We start from the raw sequence: 25,245 nt of genomic DNA on the forward strand, positions 1-25,245 counted from the left end.
AACATACTATATAGTAATGGTCTGCATGAGCGGGCCCACGTTGTCGCGACATAACAACTTGATTTCAATCTGTTCTTCCCCATCTCCATCCCTTCTCCCAACCTTTGGCATCTCTCTCTCTTCCTCTCTCTTCCTCTCTCATTCACATACGCAGACACACACAAGCAAACGCCAACCAACCCTAAATAAAGAATGACCCACCACGCAGGTCAGTGGTACAGGCAGATGGGGTGAGAGTGCATTCAATCTGAAAGGCTGAAATTGAAACTGTCAGGCCGGGGGTAATGTTGTTTTTGTATGCATGACAGATTGCCTACCACTCCACCTAAAGATGGGGAAAGCTTGGGCATGCCGTGTCACACGCTCGTGGGTGCTGTCCTAACAGTCGTTTTTCTTATTCTGATGGTTTTATTTCTAACTGGATGCTTCCACTCTCTATTTATATCTGATGACTCATACTGGCAAAACATTTGTGTTTTTGGTATTGAGGGAGGGGCCATTTCTGATTAAACTGTCCCATCAAAACCAAACCAATGAAAAGTTGGTGTACTGAGTGGGTCTTCTTGAAACATTAATGACCCTCTGTGTGGTCGGATGTTCAGGATTTCCAGAGAAAAATAAGCATGGGGAACCTTTATCTTAACTTCAGAGGATTCCTGTTTGATAAGCAGACTAGTCATCTACGCATACTGGATAACCTTGGTTGTAGTAGAGTGAACTGACTGTAATGGCTACACTTAACTGGACATTCTGGCGAAAATGCTTTTAGACCTTGGCGCTTGCCGTAGTCCATAGAGAAAACAAGGAAGTAGCAATACCGCACGTTTGTGACTTGAAGCCACAATATCGTTAGTATCCTAATTGTATTTTATCACCGCAAATAGGATCACGATGTTTCAAGCAGTATTCTGTGACTGATACATTTATTTTTTAAGAATGGGATAAGGACATTGAAGAAATTGACAATCCTAGCCAGGTTGGAAGCTTTGGAAGCACAAGCGAAAGTTATATAAATAACGAATGATGGCAGAAAATAAAGAAGGGACGTTCAGGTTTGTTGTTGTCGGTGGGGGAATCGCAGGTGTAACGTGTGCTGAGCAGGTGAGCATCTTCAGCATATTGAACAGTTCTTTCCTGGGTCCTCTACAGTAACACCTGAGTCATTTTTGTATTGAATTAAAGCTAGCCAGCTACTGTAGTATTATTTTACAATTAATCAATCAATTTGAACTTAATTAATCAATCAATTTGAACTTAAACTCAAATATATTGCAAACACTGACACATTCTTGACAGTTGGCCTCCCAGTTTCCATCGAGTGATGTCGCCCTTCTGACTGCAGCTCCTCAGATCAAGACAGTTACCAATTTTAAACAGGTGAGCAGGTTGTTGTCCAGTCTGTTACTGTATCAGGAATGACCCACACCAGATAGTAGCTAGCCCTTTATCTAGTCTGCTACACAGTATAGATTGTCCATGGCATTAACTGCATATCCACTTTGTATGACACCCCTGGGATATCCCTTCAATGCTCTCAGACTCTAATAACGTGTTGGATCTCCTCCCTGGTCCTGGTTAGGTGTCGAAGACTCTGGAGGAGTTTGATGTGGAGGAATGTCCCTCCAGCGTCCTGGAGGAGAAGTACACAAACCTGAAAGTGATCCAGTCTGCTGTCACAGGTCTTCAGGCAGAGCTACATGTAAGTGCAGGGGCCTGGGCAGGCAGAATGTCATCTCTCCTCTGCTGTCTTACAGGAAAACGATTGCTATTACCGTACACATTTTGGGTACTGAACAATAGTTTGTTCTTCTTTTTTTTTTTTAAACAGTGGCATGGATCTTTTCCACAATCCACATAGTCTCTTACATTTCTGTAAAAGCTAAATGATCTCCACCTAAACATACAGTTTGTTTGTGCTCTGTCCTCCGGTCCACCTGACTTCCTGTCAAGCACTGCCATCTTGTGGATATTTTTTCTCTTGTGATATAAACTGTATTTATCAGCTGAAGGAAATGGCTTGTTTAGTGTGACTGATATTCTGATCCTGACTGCTCTCAGACTCTTCACACTGTAGATGGCCAGGAGATCCAGTATGAGAAGCTGTGTATCTGCAGCGGGGGCAGACCCAAACTACTCACCCAGGACAACTCCTTCGTCCTGGGGATACGAGACACAGATAGCGCCCAGGTACACTTGGGTGCCCTGCTCTGCACAGTGTACAGTCAACCAACCACCTGTTACTTTTGAATCAAATATACTTTGTTTTAGTTTATCTGGGTATTGGTCAGTATACTGCTATTGGTATACTGCTATACCAATTGGAATGTATCTGCCCTTTTGTCTACAGGAGTTTCAAAAGCAGTTATCTAAAGCGAAAAGAATAGTGGTCATTGGGAATGGAGGCATTGCCTTGGAATTAGTGTGAGTATATTGCACTATGAACACCACTTAGTGCTAATGCTCCTTTTTATTTGTTGTAGTTGAATTTGAATAAATCTGCACCCAGATCTGAATAATCCACGTGCAGTATTTGGCCTTTGCAGGTATGAGGTGGAAGGTTGCGAGGTCATTTGGGCTGTAAAGGACAAGGCCATAGGAAACACCTTCTTCGATGCAGGAGCCGCCCAGTTCCTCATCCCATCCCTGGCGACAGAGAAGCCGGGGAGAACTGCTCCGTGTAGGAGAGCTCGCTACACCACTGAAGGGGCCTCCGCTGCAGCTACCTCAGGTAAACACACACCTGCTTCACTGGGACCTATGGGGCAGGTCTGGGGCAGGTATATTGGCAGAACTGGCTAGAAGGAGAAAAAAAAAAAAGAATATATTTCACTGAATACACGCTTCATGCGTGTGTTTAAGGTGGAGATCGTAGGGTGGCAGAGCCAGGCAGTGCCCTAGGTCCAGACTGGCATGAGGACATCACTCTGAGAGGAGTACAGGAGGAGGTGCGTGTGTGTGCGCGTGTGTGTGTGCGCGTGTGTGTTTGTACGTGTCTGCATGCATTCGTGTAACTGTGTGTCATGCGCCGTGTCCAGGTGTCTCACAGGGTGACCGTGGAGTACCAGTGCGAGGTTGAAAAGATCTACACACACCAGGAATGGCTGCAGTCAAAGCATGCTCCACACACAACTGACGCAGGTCTGGAGGCTTCGTTGCACTTCTCGTTTATGATTATAGGAAATGTAAATATGCCTTTCCTGTCCACTAATCCTCTCCCTCTCTTCCTGCAGTATCCTGGAAGGTGTACGTCCAGCTGACCAATGGGAAAACGTTTGGCTGTGACTTTATCGTCAGCGCCACAGGTGTTGTGCCCAACACAGAACCATTTCTCCATGGCAACAGTGTAAGGAAACAGTTACACGCACAGTATTGACAGACCTTTGTCTCACCTAAGTGTTAACAGGCTGTGTGTGTGTGTGTGTTTCCATGCATGTGGTCAGTTTGCGCTGGCGGACGATGCTGGGCTGCAGGTGGATGACCACATGAGGACGTCAGAGCCCGATGTGTACGCCGCGGGAGATGTGTGCACTGCATGCTGGGAACCTAGCCCTCTGTGGCAGCAGGTAGGCTACAGACATGACCCCCCCCAGAGCGGCCCCTTTAACAGGCAACCTTCAACTGGCCTCTAACCTAAGGAGTCAGTGGCTGAGCGGTTAAGGAATCGGGCTAGCAATCAGAAGGTTGCTGGTTCGATTCCCGGCCGTGCAAAATGACATTGTGACAATTCACCCTACTTGCCTCGGGGGGAATGTCCCTGTACTTGTCCCTGACACTGTAAGTCGCTCTGGATAAGAGCGTCTGCTAAATGACTAAATGTAAATGACCCACCAGAATGGTTGGGATTTGAGAAGCAATGTGTGTCTCTCTTTCTCCGTCCATCTCCCCTGTAGATGCGTCTGTGGACGCAGGCTCGCCAGATGGGCTGGTACGCAGGGCGCTGCATGGCCGCTGACGCCCTGGCTGAGCCCATAGAGCTGGACTTCTGCTTCGAGCTCTTCTCGCACATCACCAAGTTCTTCAACTACAAGGTACTGTGGTTTTTGGTGGTCTGCAGACCTGGGATGATTGTCATGTTGATTTCAGCCACATTGTTCAACTCGGGTAGAAAGTCATTTTTATGTCATATTGTGTGTTGGGGGGGCATCGTAAAATAATTGGATAGTGAGAACATTTTTCATTGAACTAGAACTTGAATTGAATTAGAACTGCACACTGCACAATTCACATTTAGTTTCCTATTTCCAACGTCACATATTGACGTGAAGCCAACACATCTGGTTTCTCTCCCATCCCGTCCTCCAAGGTGGTCCTTCTGGGGAAGTTCAACGGCCAGGGCCTGGGCCTTGACCAGGAGCTGCTGCTGCGCTGCACCAAGGCCCTGGAGTACGTCAAGGTGGTCCTGAGCGGGGGGAGGATGATGGGGGCCGTCCTGATCGGAGAGACAGACCTGGAGGAGACGTTCGAGAACCTCATTCTCAACCAGATGGACCTGACGCCTTATGGAGACGAGCTGCTTAACCCCAACATAGATATAGAAGACTACTTTGACTGAGGCAACGTGCTGCAGAAAAAAGGGAAACCAAGTGGTTTTCAAGCCCATACGTTTTTATCTACAGGGTCTTGCACATCCGTTTTATTTAAGTGTGATTTGAACGATTGTTGTAAATTAAGTTTAAAATAAATTATTTTGCTGACTTGGTGTGCTTTGGCATTTAAACATGGACTAACGCTCGATAGAGTTTGTCTGGAGGATGTTCCCTGCCTGCCCTCTACTGCGTGTGTCTCTTCAGATGACCACCAGATGGCATTTGAGCACCATATTAGTTCAAACCAGTTTTATTAACCAAAGGTGTTCAATTCAAAGAACAAAGTGCCTGAAGGTTTCACAGCAAGGCTTAGTGCTGTACCTGAAATGGCTGTAAAATAATACACAAATAGGCAAGCCAAATATAAAAAACATTCATGAAATGTCAAGGAGGTAGTGAGCTTAAAAATATATATTTCTAGGCACACAAGCTCGGTAATAAGATATCACAATGATATCAAATCATATACAAAAGACACCGAATGATGGATCATTTCGGATGTGGATTAAACATAATTAGTAACCTATTTTTTAGAGTCAATACCAGATGACATCTAGGTCACCTCTGGATGAGCTTTCTCCTAGAGCTGACTCTGGTCCACAGGTTCCTCGCTGTCTTGGCAATGGCTGCCCCTCGAGGCAGGCGCAGGCTCTTCAGAGGCTCCCTGATACAGGCCAGAACCCCTGGCTCTGGGTGCTGCTGCAAGTACTCCTGGGAAATGTAGTTGATTCGCCGCAGCTGCTTGCTGTAGTAGTTGCGGAGGTCACAGAGCTCCTCCACAGCCCCCTCAGAGATGATGGAGACCTGGGAGGGGGAGGCGACCAACGCTGGCCCCTGGTGGTCGGGGGTGGAGACTGCAGGGGGCGGAGGAGACTGATCTCTGCAGGGTCTCCTCCGTCTCTGAGGGGTCGTTGATTTACGTTTGGAACTAGGTTTGATTGGTGGTGGTGGTGGAGGTGTGTGCTCGTTGTCTATAATATTGATCTCTACGTCCACCTCTATAGCGGTGGGTAGGACAGGCCCATCTCCACTGTCCTCATCCTCGTCCTGATCATGGTGGTTCTGTTTCTTGGCTAAGTTCTGTTGGTCCTTGTCTACCTTCACCAGCTTGGGTCTCGGCAGAGGACTGCCGTTGCCATTGACAACAGCAGGTGATACAACTTCTTGGGCTCCAGCACCAGACTCATCCTCCTGTTAGAGACAGGAAACAGCCAGGGTCAGCGACCTTTCACCTTACAGCATAGGATCCATTTCCTGTGACTGAGTATCAGACAGAACCCATAACCCGGACACTGATCTTTAGCCACTGTTCAGAGTCTGAGTTGAACCAAAAGTAAACGTGCTGCTTTAAAGAGACTCTTAACACCAAACATGCAGCAGGAAAGGCCAGTTTAACAGATGGCCAAACAGCCTCTGTACATAACTAGACAGACCAACCCATGTTAGTGGGTCTAGTTAGTGAGGCACAGCATTAGTGAAAGCATGCTCTGTACTGAATGAAATGTGTGTGTGCAGTGACAGGACATACACACAGGGTTGAGTTAGGACAGAGACCATGAGTGCTGATGTTAATGCAATGTTTATGTATGGATATAGAAAGGGGACATGCATTTTCCCTTCTCACCAATGATAACCACTTTGTTGTCCTCCCTCCCTCCCCTCCCCCAAGAAAACCCCAAACGAACACTTGTTTTATCATAACCCAAAGACTGACAGACAGTTGCCTTGACGATGCCATGCCCAAGATGCGGTGGAGCAGTTGAAACAGAGAATGAATTAACTGTACTTTCTTTCTCTCTCTCTCTCTACCTTCCCTCCGGGAGAACTAGAGGACAGGTTTTTTCTTGGCTTTCTTGTTGACTGGGGGGCTGGCAGCTGTATCCCCGCCTGGTCTCTTGGCTCCGGGGGTCTTTACCTGGTCACCACACACTTTAACCTGCAGGTCAGTGACATTAGCTTTATACCTGGCAGGCTTCAGACTCTGTGGATGGGATCAGGAGAACATCAGGACTGGGACATGGGGACAGTACAGGAGATCTGCTCCTCATCTCAGAGGGCATCACTCCTCACAGTCTATCACAGTCTGGTGACGACAACGTGAATCAGAATACCGAGGAGATGGACTTCTTTGAACCTTCTCCCCCCCCCCCCATGTAATGGAATCATAGGTTGTTGATCCATTCTAAGAGTTGATTATCGGAGTAAATTAAAAACTTTCAATTTGAGACCGAGGTGATTTTAGTGAGTGAATCAGATCTAAGTTGTCTCAGTGGTTAAGAGTGGCTTCTTTACTAAAAGTGTGTTGTTAGATTGCTAGTGGTGATCACAGGTGGTAAAAGATGGTATTGGCAATGATTACTGCTCTAGAAAAGCTTTGGAAGAAAATGTGAGTCGTAGGAATCATATGCGTCAGAAATAAATATTTCAAGACCTAGATGTTTGATTTAAGATTAAGACCTTTTTTGTGTCACCTGGGAAATATGTTTTACTTACCTCATGGGATCTGTAGTTCATTAACTAAGTGTCACAAAACATAATCCAAAAAGCACAATTGTTTATAGAAAAGGGGGAAAAACAGGTCAGTGAGAACAACACAGGAATAAAAGAGAGATTTCACAATAAAACAAAGACGTAAAAGAGAAAGGATGAGAGAGGAGGATTAAGGATTTGAGACATCGACTCACATATCACTCAAAAAAAGAAGAACAACTGAAATGTCTCCCTTCAGTGTGTGTGTGTGTGTGTGTGTGTTCTGTACTGACCGTGGCCGTGTCTGCTGCTGCTAACCCCGTCCTCCTCATCTTCATAGTGATGGAGTTAGTTTGGCTCTTGAGCAGAGCAGCCTTACGACCAGGCTTCAGGTAGAAGTAGGTGGTGTACGGTGTGAAGCTGAAGTCCTCACTGCCAGGAGGAGAAGGCCAACCACAGATCAATAGAGAAACCAGCTACAGATGGGTAGAGGTGTGTGTGTGTCTGGGTGTTGAACCTTAGGTAGCCCTGGATGAGCAGGCGTACGATGATGGCCTCCACCTCCGGGCGAGAGAGGCTGGTGGTCTGGATCATCTTCCTGCGTTTGGCCGGGCCCTTGCCCATCCAGGCCTCCACCACCTTCAGAGGGGTCATCTTCTCGTCCAGAGAGGCTGCCAGCTCCAAGATCTGGAGCACCTCCCGGGCATGCTTTGTGATGTCCACTGTGATGTAGTCTGCGACACACAGGCATGGGGACATGGGAATACCAGTCAGACCCAGACAAGACAGGAAGACAGACAAGCAGGCAGGCAGACAGACAGGTGGGTAGGCAGGGAGACAGACAGGTAGGCAGGAAGACAGACCGTTCCCATGTCTGCAGACATCACACATCTGGTTGCATCCTTCATCATCCCAGACTTCATCAAAGTGAACCGCCATGACTGAGCGCCGACACCTGGACAGAACAGACAGGAGTCAGCAATGGTGGTACACCTCCATCCACCAGTCCATCCCTCTATGTCTTCACTACCTGTCTACGTTCTGGCAGTAGTCCACCATGGTCAGAAGCTTCTTCTGCCCCACGTTCTCCATGACAACCATGGTGCTGATCCTGAAGATGTCCGCAAAGCCGTAGAACACAATACAGTCTGCAGGACGGTCATCCCTGCCTGGAAAGGGGGAAGAGAGGGGGATGAGGTGGAGAGAGGAAGGGAGAGAGAGAGAAAATTTATGATAGACATTGATGTGAATTCCTTGTGTGGTTCTCCATTAACAGATGTTCTTTTCAGACAAAAAAAGTGTAGCAGTTGAGAAAATTATAGAATGAATGAGTCCCAACCTGCACGTCCACTCTCCTGGTAGTAGTTCTCTATGGACTTGCTGATAGTGTGGTGGATCACGAACTTCACGTCAGGCTTGTCGATGCCCATGCCAAATGCCACCGTGGCCACCACCACCTAGAACAGTCATCAATACCCTCAAACTAAACAACACGCAGAGGTCGAAATGGAACCGCTCCTTCCTGCAACTCCAGGTCAGAGAGCAAAGCAAGGCCCCCGGTTCCCCAAGTTTACTCCAACGTGAAAGGAACCCAGCAGGCCTCTAGCCTGACCTGGTACGGTGTGCTTTGGTGTTGGTGACTACCTGGATCTTGTTATTGCTCCATTTGCGGTGGACCTTGGACTTATCGTTTGGGTGCATGTTGGCGTGGTAGGGGTATGACACGATGCCCTTCTTCTCCAGGTCGGAGGACACGACCTCTGCATCCTTCTGAGAGAACACGTACACTATCCCTGCAGGAACAACACACATCCAAAACGCTGACTCCATTTAACCAGGAGAGTTACATTAAGCAGGCTAATAGAGTGTCACATAAGCGTTGAATCAACCTTGTAAAGCGTTGGGGACACCAGAAGTGGAATACCTGACTGGTCCTGGTATCTCTCCTTGATCAAAGCTGATATGTCCGCAATTGATGTCTCGTGGTTTGCATCTTTCATTTGAACCTGAGAGAAGCAAGCAAGGCATGTTAAGGGTCACAATAAATAAACGTATGTAGCCTTCTTCAGAAGGTCAGAGCATCACTGACAGGAGTGTGTGTGTCTGTGTGTGTGTGCCTGCGGGCACGTGAAGGACAGGTGGCCAGCCAGGTAGGTGCAGGAGTGCGGTTGCCATGGCGCGCTCACCTCGTAGTACAGATTAGTGCGGTTAAAGGAAGCGGTGAGCGTGATTGGCTCAGGCACGCACAGGATCTTCTGACAGTCCTTCAGAACGCTGCTGGTTGCCGTGGCAGTCAGGCCTAGCAACGGCACGTTAGGGAACTGCCTCTTCAGAATCCCCAGAAGCTTGTAGTCTTCACGCGTGTGTGGAGAGAGGATGTTATGACTGTGTGTAACACGTGTATGACCATGCATATTAACACAGTTATGCTCCTGTCTTGGAAAAAACGGTCAGAGACAAACTGCAATGATGGAAGACTACACAATCTGCAAAATGTCACAAGGTGAGTCACCAGGTCTGAAGTCATGCCCCCATTGGCTGCAGCAGTGGACCTCGTCGACGGCGATGCGGCTGAGCCTGCCCGCCTGATAGGCCTTCTCTAGACGTGACATCAGCAGCTTGCTCTTGGCAATCTTCTCCGGAGTGACGTACAGCATCTTGAAGGGAGCCTTCGGGTCTGTCATTCCACCCATCACCATCTTGGCATGCTCCTACATGGACACATAGCTCAGTCCGTCACTGTCAATAATGGCCATGAGAGTGCAAACTGGAGGTGTGGGGAAAGCAGGGGTGGGAATAGAAGTGGTGTTGTCTAGGATGGTGTTGGTCGTTTACCCTGCTGCTGGATGCGTTGAGTGAAACTGCTGACACGTCTCTGGCCTTCAAGTACATAAGCTGATCTTCCATAAGCGACACCAGAGGAGTCACAACCAGGGTGAAGCCTAAAACACACACACACACATTAGGACAAAGGACAACAGATGGATGATTCTCCATCCAGAGGCTAATGCGTGTTTTCCCAGAACCATTAGCCTGTCCACTGCGACATTGGTACTATAAGTGTATAAACAACGCCATAAGGAGAGTTTAGAGCCAAGTTGATAATGAAACTGTGTGTGTGTGTGACCTTACCCTCAGAGCAGACAGCAGGCAGCTGGTAACACAGACTCTTGCCACGTCCAGTGGGCATCACTAAGAACAGGTCCTTGCCAGACATGCTCAGGTTAATGGCCCTCAGCTGCAGGGGACGAAACTTAGACAGCTGGAACGCATCCGTCAGCTTCTCCTCCAGATCCTTGGACCAGGGGAAATCTAGAATGATGGAAAAGATCCTCGTAAGAAACCGACTTTAATTCTGAAAGGTTCGCCTTCGAACGCATCACAACACTATCTGGTCTCAACATGAAACAGTAGTATAAGCTTCTCACTGGTACTGGCCACCTCAGTGGAGAGTAATGCGTGAATCTGTCCTGTACTGTACCAGAGTTGTCATATAGTTGCATCTCCTTCTTGCTGATAGGTCCAGCTCTGGAGGACTGTGACGACGAGGAGGAGCCTGAGGGCTGGGCAGAGTCGCAGGCCTCCTCCAGCTTCCTTAGAAGGTGTTTCCTGCGGGAGGTCAGACTGGCCTGCTTCTCCAGTAGCTCTGCTACCTGCAGCTCCACCACCTCTAACTCCGCCTCCACTGAATCCAGCTCTGCCTGCACCTCTGAAGAATAGGAGGCCAAAAGGTTTATGTTTCATCATACTAACACAGATAAGTAAAACAAAGGACTGTAAACATTTACATTTAGTCATTTAGCAGACGCTCTTATCCAGAGCGACTTACAGTAAGTACAGGGACATTCCCCCGAGGCAAGTAGGGTGAAGTGCCTTTCCCAAGGACACAACGTAATTTTTGCACGGCCGGAATCGATCTGGCAACCTTCTGATTACTAGCCCGATTCCCTAACCGCTCAGCCATCTGACAAATCTTATCTTGCCCAGGTGGCATAACTGCCAACTGACATAAGCCTGGATACAAGTCACACCCTTTTCTACATCCTAGGGATTACTAGGATGAACCTTGGTCTTGCCTATCCACAATCTTATGCTGTGGCCCTCTGGGACCTAGTGTGACATGGTAGAGCCAGCACTGAGGTGGGAGAAAAGTCTGACACTTCCCTAGTTACTAATGACCTCTGTGTCACGGGTGGAGGTGTAATGATCTCAGACACACTACTCACATCTCTGGGGGAGAGAGATCATACTACTGTACCTGCCTCTTACGGGCGTCATCTGCTGAGCTCTACCTCTCTTACACAAAAAATGTCCAGTACTCACTGAAACATTATGTTTTATGCTTCAATGTTATTTCTTCAACTCATACACTGACATGCCGTCATTTTAAGTAGGAAAATGTTCCAAATCCAATAAAAATGTAGATTTCAACAGACTTACCATTTGTACTTTCACTTTCCATTACCAAAGCTGTCTAAGCTTGCTACCTCGAATGAGATAACCTCGACGTAATAAGGCTATAAGTAAATCTGGAAGAAGAAAAAACAATGTGCAGCTTTAACACATGATCATGGGTACATCACTACCACTACTAATTTTGCATGCTGTCCCGTTGGTGTACATAACACAATAAACTACAGTGTTGATAATAAACAGGAGATGATCCTTCCATCTGGCTTGCCTAGTTGTCCTCGATCTGACAAGCCACCTGCTCGCGATGTTAGCTAGGCTAGCTAGCCGGCTTTGGGACTACAGCACTTTAGATTGCTTTGATTGATAGCCAACGAATTTCCAAACAAATTATGATTTGCTGTGCATAGCTATTTTAGGAAACACTTGTTGTAATCCAATGTTTAAACTCACAACTCGTTGACTTCACCATTCAGTCTGTCTTGTTTGGACTCCTATTGATGGTTGGTTGCTAGACAGCTCGCGCTGAGAGCTTTGGGAGCCAATCCGGTGGCGACGGCTTTCACTCTTTAGTGTTTCTGGGGTGTGTTCACGTCACGCCATGCACTCATCTAAGCGTTTAGCTAAATGGTTCGAAAGTAATGCACAATATTAAAACATTACATCAAGTAAATTATTTATTTTTCATTGTAATTTATCAATTCAAAGTTCTGTATCGTTGAGGATCCACATTCAATATGTTTTGTAGCGAAACGCTCTTGAACAAACCACAGATTTGTTCCGGAAGATGTGAGCAAGGGAAGGCGTGTTTCCGGAAGACGTGGCTGCTGTCGGCTGTGACAGCTGTCAGGATTCATTTTTGTTAAGCCGCAAATATTTCTAGTTAATGTGCCTCGAACATTTTATCCATCGTCAAAATGATCTCTCTTACGGATTCACAGAGTAAGACATTTCTATCTGACTGCAGCTATGATAAGCCGGTACTGTTGACTTGCTAACATGTCAGTTTACATACATTACTTATGCTAAGCTAACTGATGATTATTCTTGTTAGCCTATTGGAGTATAAGCTTGCTGTTGGCTAACATTAGTGACAAGGCAATGTTAGCAGCTACTTTCTATCTCAAGATAGTTATTGGTCTTATTAGCAACGAGAGAGAACTAATTATTATCAATGCTGTCCATCCATTTTCCTCATGGTGAACATTTTAAATGATGTGTGTCTGTGCTCACGCACTGAGATATGTTCCATGTCTCATCCTAATCACTACACATCACTGACTGCCTATTGATTCTGCCCGGGCCCAGAAATGATTGATTAGCAGTGATCAAATATTACATCACAAGTTTTGAATGAAGAATTGAATGCAAGTCATTTGAGTAAAACTATGTGAAATGTATGTTTCCTTTGTTTTTGCAGAGATAGGGATAGGGCTGACTGGTTTCGGAGTGTTCTTTCTCTTCTTTGGAATGATCCTGTTCTTTGACAAAGCCCTCCTGGCTATTGGAAATGTAAGTGATGTCCTGTGAAACACTTCCTGTCAGCTATGGAAGCCAAAGGAGAAACAATTTTTTAAATTGTTAATGTCACTCTTTTTTTCTTTTTTTTCACAATCTCTCGCTTCGAAGATCCTCTTCGTAGCGGGGCTCGCCTTTGTCATCGGGCTCGAGAGAACGTTCCGGTTCTTCTTCCAGAAGCACAAGATGAAGGCCACCAGCTTCTTCCTGGGTGGTGTGCTTGTGGTGCTCATCGGCTGGCCCATCGTGGGCGTGGTGCTGGAGGTCTACGGCTTCTTCCTTCTGTTCAGGTGAGGATGATCTGATCCAAGGTCCAATCAGCAGTCCTTCATTCTGGCTGTGGTTCTTCTCTACCATCTCTACCTGTCACAGTTGCTGGCTCTGTTTGGCTGAGGATTGTATCATGATGAGGTCTGTCTGTGTGCTTCTCCTCCAGGGGGTTCTTCCCAGTGATAGTGGGGTTCATCAGGAGGATACCTGTCCTGGGCTCCATCCTTAACTTCTCCTTCCTCAGTGGGGTGAGTGTAGGAGCCAAGCTGCATGCTCTCTAGCTTCACTGACCTGACGAAAGGATGCAGGTTGCCTACTAATTCAGACAGAGAACTGTGTGTGTTTGTGTGTGTGTGTTGTGGCGCCTTTGTTCTAAGGTGATGTTGTGTGTCTCTGTCTTCCTAAAGCCTTCCTAAGGTTTTGAAGACTATCAGAAGGCTTGGTCAGTCACTGCAGATTTCCCTTTGCATGTGAGCATGAAGTTGCATGCACTAACGTGTGCACTAATGTATCCGTGTCCTACTCCACTGTATAGATATAACGGTCCATTCCTGATACGGACACAATCACATTTAGAATTTACTGTGTCATTTCATATTGATGTTCTCCATGAAGGTCATTCATTTGAGTGAGAACTAGTATATGCATTCTTTCGATACCCTTAAGTCTCATGCATAGTCATGCTGTTGTTCTATATTCTAAGGTGTTTGGACACTGATTTAACCAGCTTTTATTTTGTTTTTTCTTTCAGTATGTGGACAAACTGGGAGAGAGTAACACCATGGTATAACAGGGACTTTTTGTGTCCAGAAATTTTCATTTATTTTTTATTTATCATACAGCAGTTTTACAAAGCAATGCCAATCACCCACATGGTCAACCACTGGCTTGCAACAGATCTTTTTACTAAGGGTTTATATATGAAGACTCTCCTCCCACTTCCAGGGAAAGGTCTGCATTTTTTGTATCAGCCATTTTGATTGGCTGACTGTCCCAATAAAGCGTTTATGTTGCCATGGAACACTGTTACTTACCAATGGATCTCAAGCCGGTTACCTGGGTCCAGCAAGACATCCTGCATGTCAGTGCTCTCCCCAACGGGTTGACTCTCCAAAGAAGCCCTTCTGAACTAAGAACTGTATCAGATCAGCTTTGCATTGTGGAATGTGTAGGGCTGCTGGCTGTGTACTACAGGACACCCCCCAGGGGTGGGCTTGTTCTTATCCTCTACAAATGCAGCCTTTGTTCAGCTTTCCTACCTCAATCATCTGACATGATTAGATCGGCAAAGCACTTACATTGGTAAAGCACAGGTTTTCTCCTTTTTTGTAGGAATGGTGCCTTTGTAGATAATTCCAACAGCCGGCTCTGCTCGTAATGTAATGGTGCCTGTGCTTTAACTCTAACTGGGAGGGTGAAATTCCTCTGTTTTTTCTCAAAGCTGTGCCACTTAAAGACAAGGTGGCACATAGTCAGTTCTAATCGTTCATTCATTGAATAATGATGACTGACAAGGTGGTGGGTGCGTTTTTTTAACATTAGGCTACTGTTTAACTTTTAGCATTTAGCCTAAAGCTATTTGGATGGAGGATACTGAACAGTCAGGTGTGATGTGAAAATGCTTTGACAATGTTTAACTGCCGGGCACTTTTGTAAATACTCTTCAAAAAACTTTTTGTCTGTGTCATATTTTTGGGGCCCATACGAGTACAATAAACCGAATACATGACATGTTGATGGTATAAGGATCCAATGATAGCGATTGATTGATAAACAACCCCTGCGAGCCACCTTTTTGCAGTGATGTCACACACAGTTTATATAAATGGATGATAACCTCGATGAGATGCGTAGGAACGCCCGAAGTTTTCCTGATAAAACACTCCTACGTTCATTGAGAGGCTGTCAGAGGTCTATTCATAAAAAACGACCGGCACAGCCTATCCGTCTGCGCTTCAGTGCACAAGGTGTAAACATATCGATATTTCCGAGCAATTACCCCGATTGTTTATTAGGCCTACCATACGGCTGCTTCAAGTGTTACTTAAATTAGCACAACATTTTTTATTTTAATCCATTAATTTAGAGACAAAAAAAAGTGCAGTTATTTCCACTGATTTTACTACTACTTTCTTAGTTATATGATGGTCCACATGTATGCCTACGGTGAGTAATTGACTTGCTTTCTAGGTGCATTCATTTTTGCAGCCCTCGGGGTTCGCCCCAGTTCATCAAATTGGCATGACCTATTGCTGTTGACATCCATAATCCAATATGTGGAGAGTTCTGCTACGGCCTCCCCGCCCTGTTGATATAAATACAGCGGTAGCGTCTTGCGAGGCACTGAACGTCTTCACTGACTTAGAAACGGATCAGCAACGATAAGGAGAACTTCTTCCGAAATGAAAGTAAGCGCATGTTCTATTACAAATTAAGTAAATATTATAGACAGGTGTATCATGTTTAATTAAATAGCCTATAAATAAAGTGGTGAGAAGCAGTGATTGTATTTTGGTTGTGCCCACTTAGCCTAACATTTCTTTAAATGTAACGACTTAAAACTTTTACCACAGCCTGTGCTGTAGCTACCAACTGTTCAAAGTAACGCGTCCTGTAATGCAACTTCTGTCCTAGGGTGCGAGGACTGTTACGGCATACGCGCTTGCGCTTTTACTGGTGGCAACGTTCATCTCTCATTCTTTGAGTGCACCCAAGGTAATTTAAATAATTACAAAGATTCCAGATATTGTAATTGAGAAACCATATCGGTTCTGACCAGTCCTTTTTTGTTTTCAAATTAAAGAGTAATATCCATCGGAGAAACTGGACGCCGCAGGCTATGTTGTATCTCAAGGGGACTCGTATGTATCTTAAATTGACCCTGATTTATACATTTTTGAGCATTATATTGCATGTTCTGTAATTTCAACTGTAACTATTCCACATCCACCAGCAACTTAATATATCCCTATAGGGGTCCTATATAGGCCTGCTTTAATGTTCTAAAAAAAAACTAACATTTTTATAGAGGGAAGGCGGTTTATATCTGAAGACCGAAAAGAAGGAGACGTTTATGACACATTACACTTGGGTAAACACCATTTATTTCTGGCATGGATAAAACAACTATATAAAGCATTGGATCTTGATCTTTAATAGTTCCTTTGCTTCTTCGTGAGATCATTCCAGTCACCACCTGCGCGCGTGTGTGTGTTTGTGTCTTCCTCGCAGAGACGCGCAGTCAGAACACTGAGAAGCTTAGTGTGAACCAGGTAGCCACTGTGTTGTTGAACTTCCTCCAACAGACCAAGGAAGAAGGTGAGCGCAATGTTTAGAGAGGAAATATCTCAGAACAATGTATAGTGTCACTACATCAATCAATCAATGCTGTTCCTGTTCCTTTCAGCTGACGAAAACCCGGATGAAATGTATTTTCAGGACCTGCCAGCTTGGAAAAGAGAATACTTCTGACACACTGATCTTCTGATTCTTAAACATCTGTATTTGTAAACATCATCTAATTGCATCCATTATTTTTGTCGTTTGATGTTTTAAATGGTGTGTACAAAAACATATTTGGTTTGTAAATATGGCACACTGACCATGTTTGAATGTGTTGTTTAATAAAAAGAAAAATTGGAATTCACAGCAACACTTGTCTAAGACAGCTTATTATAGAAACAGTGTTACTCATTCCCCAAATCATCAAAAGCTTTGGTGACTGATACGATGCAATTCAGTGTTTTAAAATGTATAGTTCAAATTGCCAGGCTTTTGATGAGACACTTAGATTTTTAAGGACTGAGTTTGTCCAAAATCAAAGCATGACATTTTTACATATCCTATAATCCACAATAATTTTAGAATTTTCTAAATCTAGTGTGAAAAATTACTTATATAAATGAATCTCTCAATATAAGCAGAGGTCTGTGGGGTTTCTGTGAGGGTGAACCAAACAGGTATCTGATAGTATTACCAGAGTGTGTGACACCCAGGTCTTCTGGCATGACTTGTCAACTGTGACCTTTGACCTCTCAGTCGCCAGACTCTCCTGGCAGTTTTTTCTCGCCCTCAAGCACGTCCCTGAGAGAGAAAGTCGCTTTAATGTTCAGCCTATCTCTCTCTGCCTCTTCATCTTCATCATAGTCCTCGTCATCGTCTTCATCACTGTGGTGGGGGGTGGAGTGTAGGGAGGCAGAAGGGGAGGGGGGCACTGAGGCGGGCCGGGGGTAACGGAATCCCTGAGTCTGTGCGGGGTACAGATAATACAAAAATGTCAAAAAAATATTATTTATTGTGCAGTACGTGTGTACGCGTGGGTGTGTGTGTGTGTTATACAAGTGCGAGAGCAAAAGACAGAGGGGGTTTATGAGATCACTGGAGGGAGCCTGATAACTGATGTTGTATCATGCATCCAAATGTTAAACTATCAATTACTGGTCACATCATGAGGGTCAAATCCCAGGTGTCAGTACAGTCTGACGGAACAGGATCTCTCCTATCCTGTGTCACCTACCTGGGGAGGGACCAGAGGATCCATCTGGAACTTGTCAGGGAAAGCTCTGCTTACGGCCAAGTGGCGGGCATGCTTGTAGAACTGCAATCACACATCCCCACAGAGCATCAGGGCGTGTGTGAGTGTGTGTGTGTTTACGTGTGTGTGTGTGTGTGTTAAGGTGCATGAAGAAGCGCTCACCCGTCCCAGGTACCTCCAGTCCAGCAGGTCAGACAGCCTCTCTGTGCGGTTCCGCTGGATGATGCGTTGTCGTCTGGACTGCTGACAGAAGGAGAGCATGAACTGGGTCAGCTGGTTGCATGACTCATCAGCTGAGCGAAACCGTCGGTCCACTATGTAGATCCCTGAGGAGAGGGGAAAACAGCAATACCATTTTGCACACATCAATAAAAAATGGTCAATAAGAGGATATTTAAAAAACGATATGTAGACATCTGAATGGACACAAATGATTCCGTCTGTACCATATGCGGCGGGGTCAGAGACATGGTCCTCCATGAAACAACCGAAACCAGACAGGTTGGTGGTCACACTGGGTATCCCCATCACCGTGCACTCACCTGGGAACACAGACAACCACAACAAGCAAACTCAAAGACCCAAAGCAACACACACCACCCACTGTGAGTGTGTGTGTGTGTGATGAGTGTGTGTACCTGGTGTGTATCCCCAGGGCTCATAGTAAGAGGGGAAGACTCCCAGGTGACAGCCTCGTACAAACTCCTCATAGTCCATAGGCAGCAGGGGACTGGTGGAGGACAGGAACTCTGGGTGGAATACTATCTGAGAGGAGGAAATGACACGCTCTCACTGTCATTCCCTGTGTCGCGTCTTCAGGCTGCACACAGAGATTAAGGCGTGAGTTCCACAGTCAGAGGGCACCTGCCAGCCGTACCTTGACGCGGTCCGTGCGAGAGTTGAAGAGGCCGATGCGCCGCACGTTGGCCAGGATGGGGTCTGACGCGTCGTCCAGCATGTTGTGAGTGGTGACTGGAGGGAGAGTGTGTCTCTGCGACAGTAGAAGCATGTGTGTGTGAGCATGTGGCCTTTTTAAATGTTTTCGTGGGGACCGGAATGGACATGCTTGGGTACTTGTGGGTGTTTATGAGCTCATCATGAATCTCCTTCAGCAGAGAAACCAATGAGAAAGCATCCAATGTGTATGGATTACTGGTCCATGACTAATAACTCTTTGAAACAGGCATCAGAAGTATTGATCGTTGTCTTCCAAACACTGCAGCTAATGATATCTAATGTCTTCTCGCCTGAAAAGTTCTTACTTTAGGACCAAACAGACCAGTGTAAGATGAGCATGCTGAGTTTCTAGTTAGAACAGTTGGATGCTAATGCACAGTATTGAGATGTATAGGGCAACAGCAGGCTTTAACACCACACTGTAACGCGAGGGAGTAAACACAGCAGCTCTCCTCTCGGTAGCAAACAGCACATTTGTCGTCCTTCCATTTGCATGTGAATAAGGATAAAAGGTAATACATCTCGGAAAGCAGGTTAGGAGACTGACGTGAGCTGCTACTGCTACTGCTACAGATGTACATTGGCCCCTTCCTCTCCTCCCACAGGACGGTACACATGTACTATAGTCAATAACCCCTCCCCTTTCAAACGCTGACATATTGACGTTGACATAAACCAAATCTAATTGAGGGCGGCCTGTTTTCTTGTCACTTTAGTCGAGGGCCAGTGATGCATCATTGCTACACAGCAGATCTATCAAGCTGTGGCCCGCTGGGACAGGCATTAAATAACCCCACTCTGGAGGGCCATTTCACCAGCACTCATTCGTGTTTCTGGCCTAGGGAATCCCCCTTCATCCCAGAGAAGATAGATCACTTCTCTGGGGTGTAGCTCACATCGATCCACTGACTGTTTAAATGGCTTTCTCTATTCATTCATTCATAAAATAAAATAAAACTGTGTTGGATTGCTCCCTGTATGTTGTTGTGTGTCTCGGACTAGGACAGTTGTCTGGTTCATCTCAGTCTATGAGAATAACTCAGAATTGCTTGTATTCCTTGCTGTTATGTGTTTAAATGTATATTTCCTATTTTAAAAGGCCTTCACAAAGCAAGGATGCAACTCATTATTCAAACGATTGTCAAAAATGAAGCTATGATTGTCGCTTATTGCATATTTCTGGCATTACACACAAATAGGACCTTTTTCTTCATTTTCGTATATACTATGTGTACCTGTGTGGCAAAGATGGCTCTCTTCATGATGGTGAAATCATCTCTTTCCAGGATAGTGTTCATGTCAGGGATTTCCCCTCTGAGTGAGAAAGAGAGACAGCGAGAGAGAAAGAGAGAATAAGAAAGAGGGAAAGGGATAGAAATACTCTAAGTCTCACCTCTGGCCTCCAGACACATCCGACACACACACACACACACACATTTCTCAACAAAAACGCATATGCACACATACACACACATCCCTTCACACTCTAACCAGGATAGACAAACCATCATCAACGCCCAGCCTATTTCAACACTTAGGATATACACCAAAGGTCATTTATTTGCTCTACGGGATAATAGTGAGAGACAGGTCCGGCTACAACTCTCCCGTCAGACCAGATGCCACTCTGTGGGGACCACCAGAGGGAAGTAGGGTGTTACATGGACTTACTTTAACAAGGCCTCATACAGTCGCTTCCCAAACTTCTCCTTCACACTGTGAGCAGTGTCCCTACATGGACAAGAGCACAGGGGTGGACCCAGGTCAGCCAATCAGGACTGTTAGATGAGTGTTTGACTATCAGTCTCTGAACAGCGTATGAGAGAAAGGTAAACAGAGGATGAAAGTCTCTGTCTGATATGAAGACTGTGCAGACTTCTAAGTAGAACCTAGCTAAGACTTGGTTAGCTGAACACCTTGTGATCTGGGGACCTACCAGAGTTGTTTGCGTACTGCTTGTCCCTTCAGTGTTTCCACGTTGAAGTTGTTTGTCTTCGCTGGCATGATGAAGAACACCACCACTGTCACATCGCTCTTATGCACCTGGGATAGGGGTCAGATGGCGGAGCGGTTAGGAAATCGGGCTATTAATCAGAAGGTTGCCGGTTCAATTCCAGGCCGTGAAAAATGACGTTGTGTCCTTGGGCAAGGCACTTCACCCTACTTGCCTCAGGGGAATGTCCCTGTACTTACTGTAAGTCGCTCTGGATAAGAGCAACTGCTAAATGACTAAATGAAATGTGGGATAAACAGCAAATCAAAGGAAAGAAGGCAAACCAGAACAATAAAAGAACATTCTAGACCCAGTTCACCCTTTACAGTGGGTGAACTGTAAAGAGACTGTAATTGCACAATGTTCGGTAGCTCTACAAGAGTCACGTTTCCACATTTTACCCCTGAGGTCAAACAACCAGCTTTAAAAATGGTTGGGGTATGTGATTAGAGATGTCTTGTAACACCATAAATCAATGTCAATCAGCCACCTCAGTCTGCAGGACCATGGAGGAGAGGCTGGAGACGGAGGTGAGACTCACCCTCAGCAGGTAGTTGAGTCTGGACAGAGACTCCAGGAAAATGTCTGCTCCCTTGTTGGAGAACTCATAGCGTCCTGCTATGAAAAAGCAAAGGGTCTTCTCCAGGTTGAAGTCCAGGTGGCTGCCAGACGGAACATACACACAGTTTGATGAGATTGACCAATCAAAATGTTGGAGTGACACTAGGACGTGTGAGGTAGGCATGTACTCTTTGATCCAGTGAGTTGTTCTGCATGAGATGTGTTTGTGGACAGCAACAGGACCGACCCGTAGAAATGTCCCCGGATGAACTCCTGGATCCGGTTCTTGTTGGTGGAGTGGAGGTTCTGGAACTCGTGCATGGCTGAAAACTTCTTCACGTTCAAACCGTTGGGGGTGACCACATCTGCACAGAACAACACAAACCCCCTCCATCTCTCAGCAGCCATGCACTGTAACCCACTTGTTTCAAAGAAGGATCTCAGTCTAACCCTTCCCCACCTGGGTGTGATGAGGTGTAACAGACTAATCCTTCCCCACCTGGGTGTGATGAGGTGTAACAGACTAATCCTTCCCCACCTGGGAGTGATGAGGTGTAACAGACTAATCCTTCCCCACCTGGGTGTGATGAGGTGTAACAGACTAATCCTTCCCCACTTGGAAGTGATAAGGTGAAACAGACTAATCCTTCCCCACCTGGCTTCCTGTGCAGCATGTGGCTGGCCTCCACAGCTGTGATCTGGGACACTGTTGTGAACACGTGAGCACAGTGGACAGCAGCCCTCTCCAGGCAGTAGCGGTGGTAGATTTGCCTCTCCCCAGCCTCCTGGTCGACGTTGAACTGAAACAGGGTTAAAGAAGACAACATAAATGACTTACTATATTGCTCTGACAGGAGAACAGCACCAAAAATAGTAGGTTTATAACCAAGATAAAACACTAGATCAAACTTTGTGTGGACTGTCATTTATCTCAGTCTGGTGTTACTGTTCCTGGGGATGAAAGGATGGTAGTTGAATTGATTTAAAAGACAACTGTTATAATGGAAGGACATTCACTGAATGGCTTCCCCCCTTCCCTTCTTTCTTTTGCACTACTTCCTCCTTAGCTCTCCTTACCCATTCTACCTCTTATATCCTTCCATTTCCATTCCTCTCATCTCCTCTAACGAGAAGCTGTCAATCATCCCTCAAATCTGGTGAATGGCCTTTAGGTCCACGCTGACCTTTACACTGAGTCAAAGAGGCCCAATTACAAACAGCAGTATGGTAACCACTGACCCTCCCTGACGCACAGCCACACGGCTGACACTCACTAACTCTGACTAGCTCTCTACAGCGTGTGTGTGTGTGTGTGTGTGTGTGTGTGTGTGTGTGTGTGTGTGTGTGTGTGTGTGTGTGTGTGAGAGAGAGAGAGAGAGAGAGAGAGAGAGAGAGAGAGAGAGAGAGAGAGGGAGAGAGGGAGAGAGGGAGAGAAAGAGAGTTTATTAGCTACAGTACATCATTATGGTATCTGGATATGTGTGAGTAAAGGATTAAACCCACTTTGTCCAGGTTGTTATAGAAGTCCACATTTCCAGCACATAGGTACCGGCCCAGCAGAGTGGCATGTGTCGTGAACACAGTTGCCACGGGGATCCTCCGTGAGCGGATGAGAATAAGCCCCGCCCCGGCCTGCCATTCGTGGAAGTGAGCGATGACATTTGGCATGTCCCCTGTTTGGTCCGTCAACTGACAACCCAACAACAGGGAATTGGTATGTTTTATTATTTTTGCAACTGTTATACAACTTTCAATTAAAAAGGTCAGGTGCTTGCAAGTGAAAATGTAAAATGTTGCACTTACACCACTGTCTATATTTGTGTTTGGAACAGAAGCAGGCTTTGCACATACAGTACCTCTTTGAAGAACCAGGCTATCAGGGATCCAAAGATGAGCGCATTGTTGGCCTCTCGGTCGTTAAAAGGCATGCCGATACCACAGGTGTCCCACAGGTCCCCCCTCCAGCGGTCCAGGTTCCAGGCTGCTGACTCGATGTCAAACAGGATCACATAAGGGCTGCCCTCTATCAACCAGCGCCCAAAGTGGACCTGTAAACACCAACACAGTGGCGTAAACGTGAGGAAAATACACAAAAATACAATGTCAACACAGTGAGATTGGCTGCACTTATGGTTTCAACCACATAATGTAAACAGGATAGGCCTAGATAACCATTATACAAACAAAACATCAATACATAATTATAAATGTTATCCCTATTTGGATTGTTTTTTATGTAAACACACTCCTCACTAGCTCATTGTACATTCATCTGCTGTTTATGCAAGCTCCATAACCAAATACAAGATGTTGATGCCATCTAGTGGTGAAAAGGCAGCAGGCCGTCGAGTACCTGGCAGCCGTTGGTGTTGAGCGCGTCCATGGCTTTCTTTATAGCGGGGTTTGGGGGGTCGCATGCCTCCACCTGGGTCTTGAAGTTGTGCTCATAGTACGGCCCCATCATGAAGAGATTCTCCCCCCATTCATCCACTGTTATCTTAGCCTTGGTCTGGATCACTGTGTAGATACCCCCCACTGATGGAAACACACACACAAACACAGACGCATGAACACGTAATACTTGTATCTGTATAAAAGTATAAAACTGACCATTTATAATGAATGACAACCGAATGTAGGACCATGTAACACAAATCTATAGAGAAGAAAAGCACAGGTATCTGTCGGTGTGACATAACACACACAACTACACATGAAAATAGCACACACACAACCGCCCTGAAACGTTTGTCAGGAGCACTTTGTAAATGTGTGTATGACGTCAGAAGGCTTGATAACCTGTGAACTGTTACTGAGTAAAAAGAGGCCAACAATAGCCTGCATTCTGAACAAGAGATTCACAAACAGACCCTGTTGTAATATGTTGAAAATAAAAGAAATGCTCCCAAACTATAGATAACTCTGAGGACTTGTACAAGACATGAAACTCTGTAGCCCATATCAAGATCAACCTAAATACTGTTATTTTCTTTAGTTTGGGTATCTATTCAGTTTAATGTTTAACTGTTCAGTCATAGATATTCTATCGCCACTCTCACTGTACTTCAATATTTGCTCTTTGGGGCCAAAGATAGGAGTCTGTTTCAAAGCCCACCCGTCAAACAAACAGGTGTGGACAAGCCACAGGAGATTGTTACAACTGACTACGTTCTACATCTATTCCATCATTGTGTGTCATTTCCTCACATAAAAGTATGGGGTATAAATCCCTGTCTGACTGCTCTGACCTCTGAGTCAACACCTACAGAAGCACGGGACAGCTGATCCCTTTCACAGCATATTTTGTACGATCAATCAAGTTGTGAATGATTTATTGTGTATGCATATCTGCGTATACTGTAATGCGGCACATAGCGACCCTGAGTGGTGACGCCATGTTCCTTCATCCTCACCTTTGTTGGTGACTTCCCAGGCTACCTCAAACAGCAGCATTTCTTCCACAGGGAGGTCTTCCTCCTCCCACAGGGGAAGGCCGCTCAGGGAACTCATGGATAAGGATCGAGTCAGGGGCATCTTAGCAGCAGCGAGTACGGGCTCCTATTGTCTATTCAAACGTACACCTTAACAACATTAAACCTTAAAAGCGTATGAATACTCTTTTTAAAAATGGGACATTAACGGTGCCGCTTGTTAGCGGTTGGATTGAAGTAGTCTATCTGGCGCCTAGTGACCTAAGATGCTCGCGAGGTTCCCTGGCCCTGGGGCTGTTGACAAGCTGAAATACCAGGTTGGTGGGACTGGAGGGGCCCGATGTGGTCGCAGTCCGTCTTTCCTCTTCGCCTCTCAGTGAATTAACTCGACCCCTTGGTCTGTTGCACAGGGAAATATATTCTATGGGAGCATGGGACTGAAGTCCACGGACATCAGTGTGATGGTTTTGGCAAAGCCACCAGCTGAGAACGTGCCGGGTGGTGAGCAAAGAGCGG

At 45.9% G+C, this 25,245-nt stretch overlaps 5 protein-coding genes across 9 annotated transcripts; 3 read left to right on the forward strand and 2 right to left on the reverse strand.

Moving 5' to 3' along the window:
- Positions 1 to 839: 839 nt before the first annotated feature.
- On the forward strand, positions 840 to 4,688 carry pyroxd1 (pyridine nucleotide-disulphide oxidoreductase domain 1). Its single transcript, XM_067254172.1, has 12 exons — positions 840 to 1,101; positions 1,297 to 1,377; positions 1,580 to 1,699; positions 2,059 to 2,187; positions 2,348 to 2,421; positions 2,544 to 2,728; positions 2,860 to 2,945; positions 3,036 to 3,138; positions 3,231 to 3,343; positions 3,441 to 3,563; positions 3,891 to 4,028; positions 4,304 to 4,688. Exons 1-12 carry the CDS (start codon positions 1,021 to 1,023, stop codon positions 4,550 to 4,552), a joined length of 1,482 nt encoding a protein of 493 aa, XP_067110273.1. The 5' UTR covers positions 840 to 1,020; the 3' UTR covers positions 4,553 to 4,688.
- Positions 4,689 to 4,826: 138 nt separating this feature from the next.
- Positions 4,827 to 12,025, reverse strand: recql (RecQ helicase-like). Of its 4 annotated transcripts, none has more exons than XM_067254167.1 (17): positions 11,919 to 12,025; positions 11,496 to 11,584; positions 10,537 to 10,764; positions 10,188 to 10,367; positions 9,891 to 9,997; positions 9,568 to 9,766; positions 9,242 to 9,408; positions 8,980 to 9,061; positions 8,700 to 8,848; positions 8,395 to 8,512; positions 8,086 to 8,224; positions 7,919 to 8,010; positions 7,573 to 7,789; positions 7,349 to 7,487; positions 7,080 to 7,103; positions 6,368 to 6,522; positions 5,650 to 5,768 (listed from the first exon to the last, which is right to left on the reverse strand). In XM_067254167.1, exons 2-16 carry the CDS (start codon positions 11,515 to 11,517, stop codon positions 6,412 to 6,414), a joined length of 1,974 nt encoding a protein of 657 aa, XP_067110268.1. In that variant the 5' UTR covers positions 11,518 to 11,584; positions 11,919 to 12,025; the 3' UTR covers positions 5,650 to 5,768; positions 6,368 to 6,411. The 4 variants fall into 4 exon arrangements, with proteins under 4 accessions (XP_067110267.1, XP_067110268.1, XP_067110270.1 ...); XM_067254168.1 differs by having other exon boundaries at positions 5,734 to 5,777; positions 6,373 to 6,522; XM_067254169.1 differs by lacking the exon at positions 7,080 to 7,103.
- Positions 12,026 to 12,269: 244 nt separating this feature from the next.
- Positions 12,270 to 14,942, forward strand: golt1ba (golgi transport 1Ba). Of its 2 annotated transcripts, none has more exons than XM_067254173.1 (5): positions 12,270 to 12,407; positions 12,886 to 12,977; positions 13,095 to 13,273; positions 13,420 to 13,501; positions 14,005 to 14,942. In XM_067254173.1, the coding sequence occupies exons 1-5, from the start codon at positions 12,383 to 12,385 to the stop codon at positions 14,041 to 14,043; spliced, it is 417 nt and encodes a 138-aa protein (XP_067110274.1). In that variant the 5' UTR covers positions 12,270 to 12,382; the 3' UTR covers positions 14,044 to 14,942. The 2 variants fall into 2 exon arrangements, with proteins under 2 accessions (XP_067110274.1, XP_067110275.1); XM_067254174.1 differs by having other exon boundaries at positions 12,398 to 12,445.
- A 673-nt stretch (positions 14,943 to 15,615) lies between these two features.
- On the forward strand, positions 15,616 to 16,724 carry spx (spexin hormone). The gene is made up of 6 exons (XM_067254764.1): positions 15,616 to 15,661; positions 15,888 to 15,968; positions 16,057 to 16,114; positions 16,282 to 16,344; positions 16,485 to 16,571; positions 16,660 to 16,724. The coding sequence occupies exons 1-6, from the start codon at positions 15,656 to 15,658 to the stop codon at positions 16,722 to 16,724; spliced, it is 360 nt and encodes a 119-aa protein (XP_067110865.1). The 5' UTR covers positions 15,616 to 15,655.
- A 563-nt stretch (positions 16,725 to 17,287) lies between these two features.
- On the reverse strand, positions 17,288 to 24,832 carry gys2 (glycogen synthase 2). Its single transcript, XM_067254171.1, has 16 exons — positions 24,712 to 24,832; positions 23,652 to 23,833; positions 23,155 to 23,346; positions 22,802 to 22,987; positions 21,954 to 22,098; positions 21,546 to 21,663; positions 21,279 to 21,399; positions 20,681 to 20,787; positions 20,416 to 20,475; positions 19,980 to 20,058; positions 18,665 to 18,778; positions 18,426 to 18,552; positions 18,234 to 18,329; positions 17,950 to 18,113; positions 17,770 to 17,850; positions 17,288 to 17,500 (listed from the first exon to the last, which is right to left on the reverse strand). The coding sequence occupies exons 1-16, from the start codon at positions 24,830 to 24,832 to the stop codon at positions 17,288 to 17,290; spliced, it is 2,106 nt and encodes a 701-aa protein (XP_067110272.1).
- Positions 24,833 to 25,245: the final 413 nt, after the last annotated feature.

This window comes from Osmerus mordax, chromosome 17 (genome assembly GCF_038355195.1).
Source record: "Osmerus mordax isolate fOsmMor3 chromosome 17, fOsmMor3.pri, whole genome shotgun sequence".
Classification (NCBI taxonomy): domain Eukaryota; kingdom Metazoa; phylum Chordata; class Actinopteri; order Osmeriformes; family Osmeridae; genus Osmerus; species Osmerus mordax.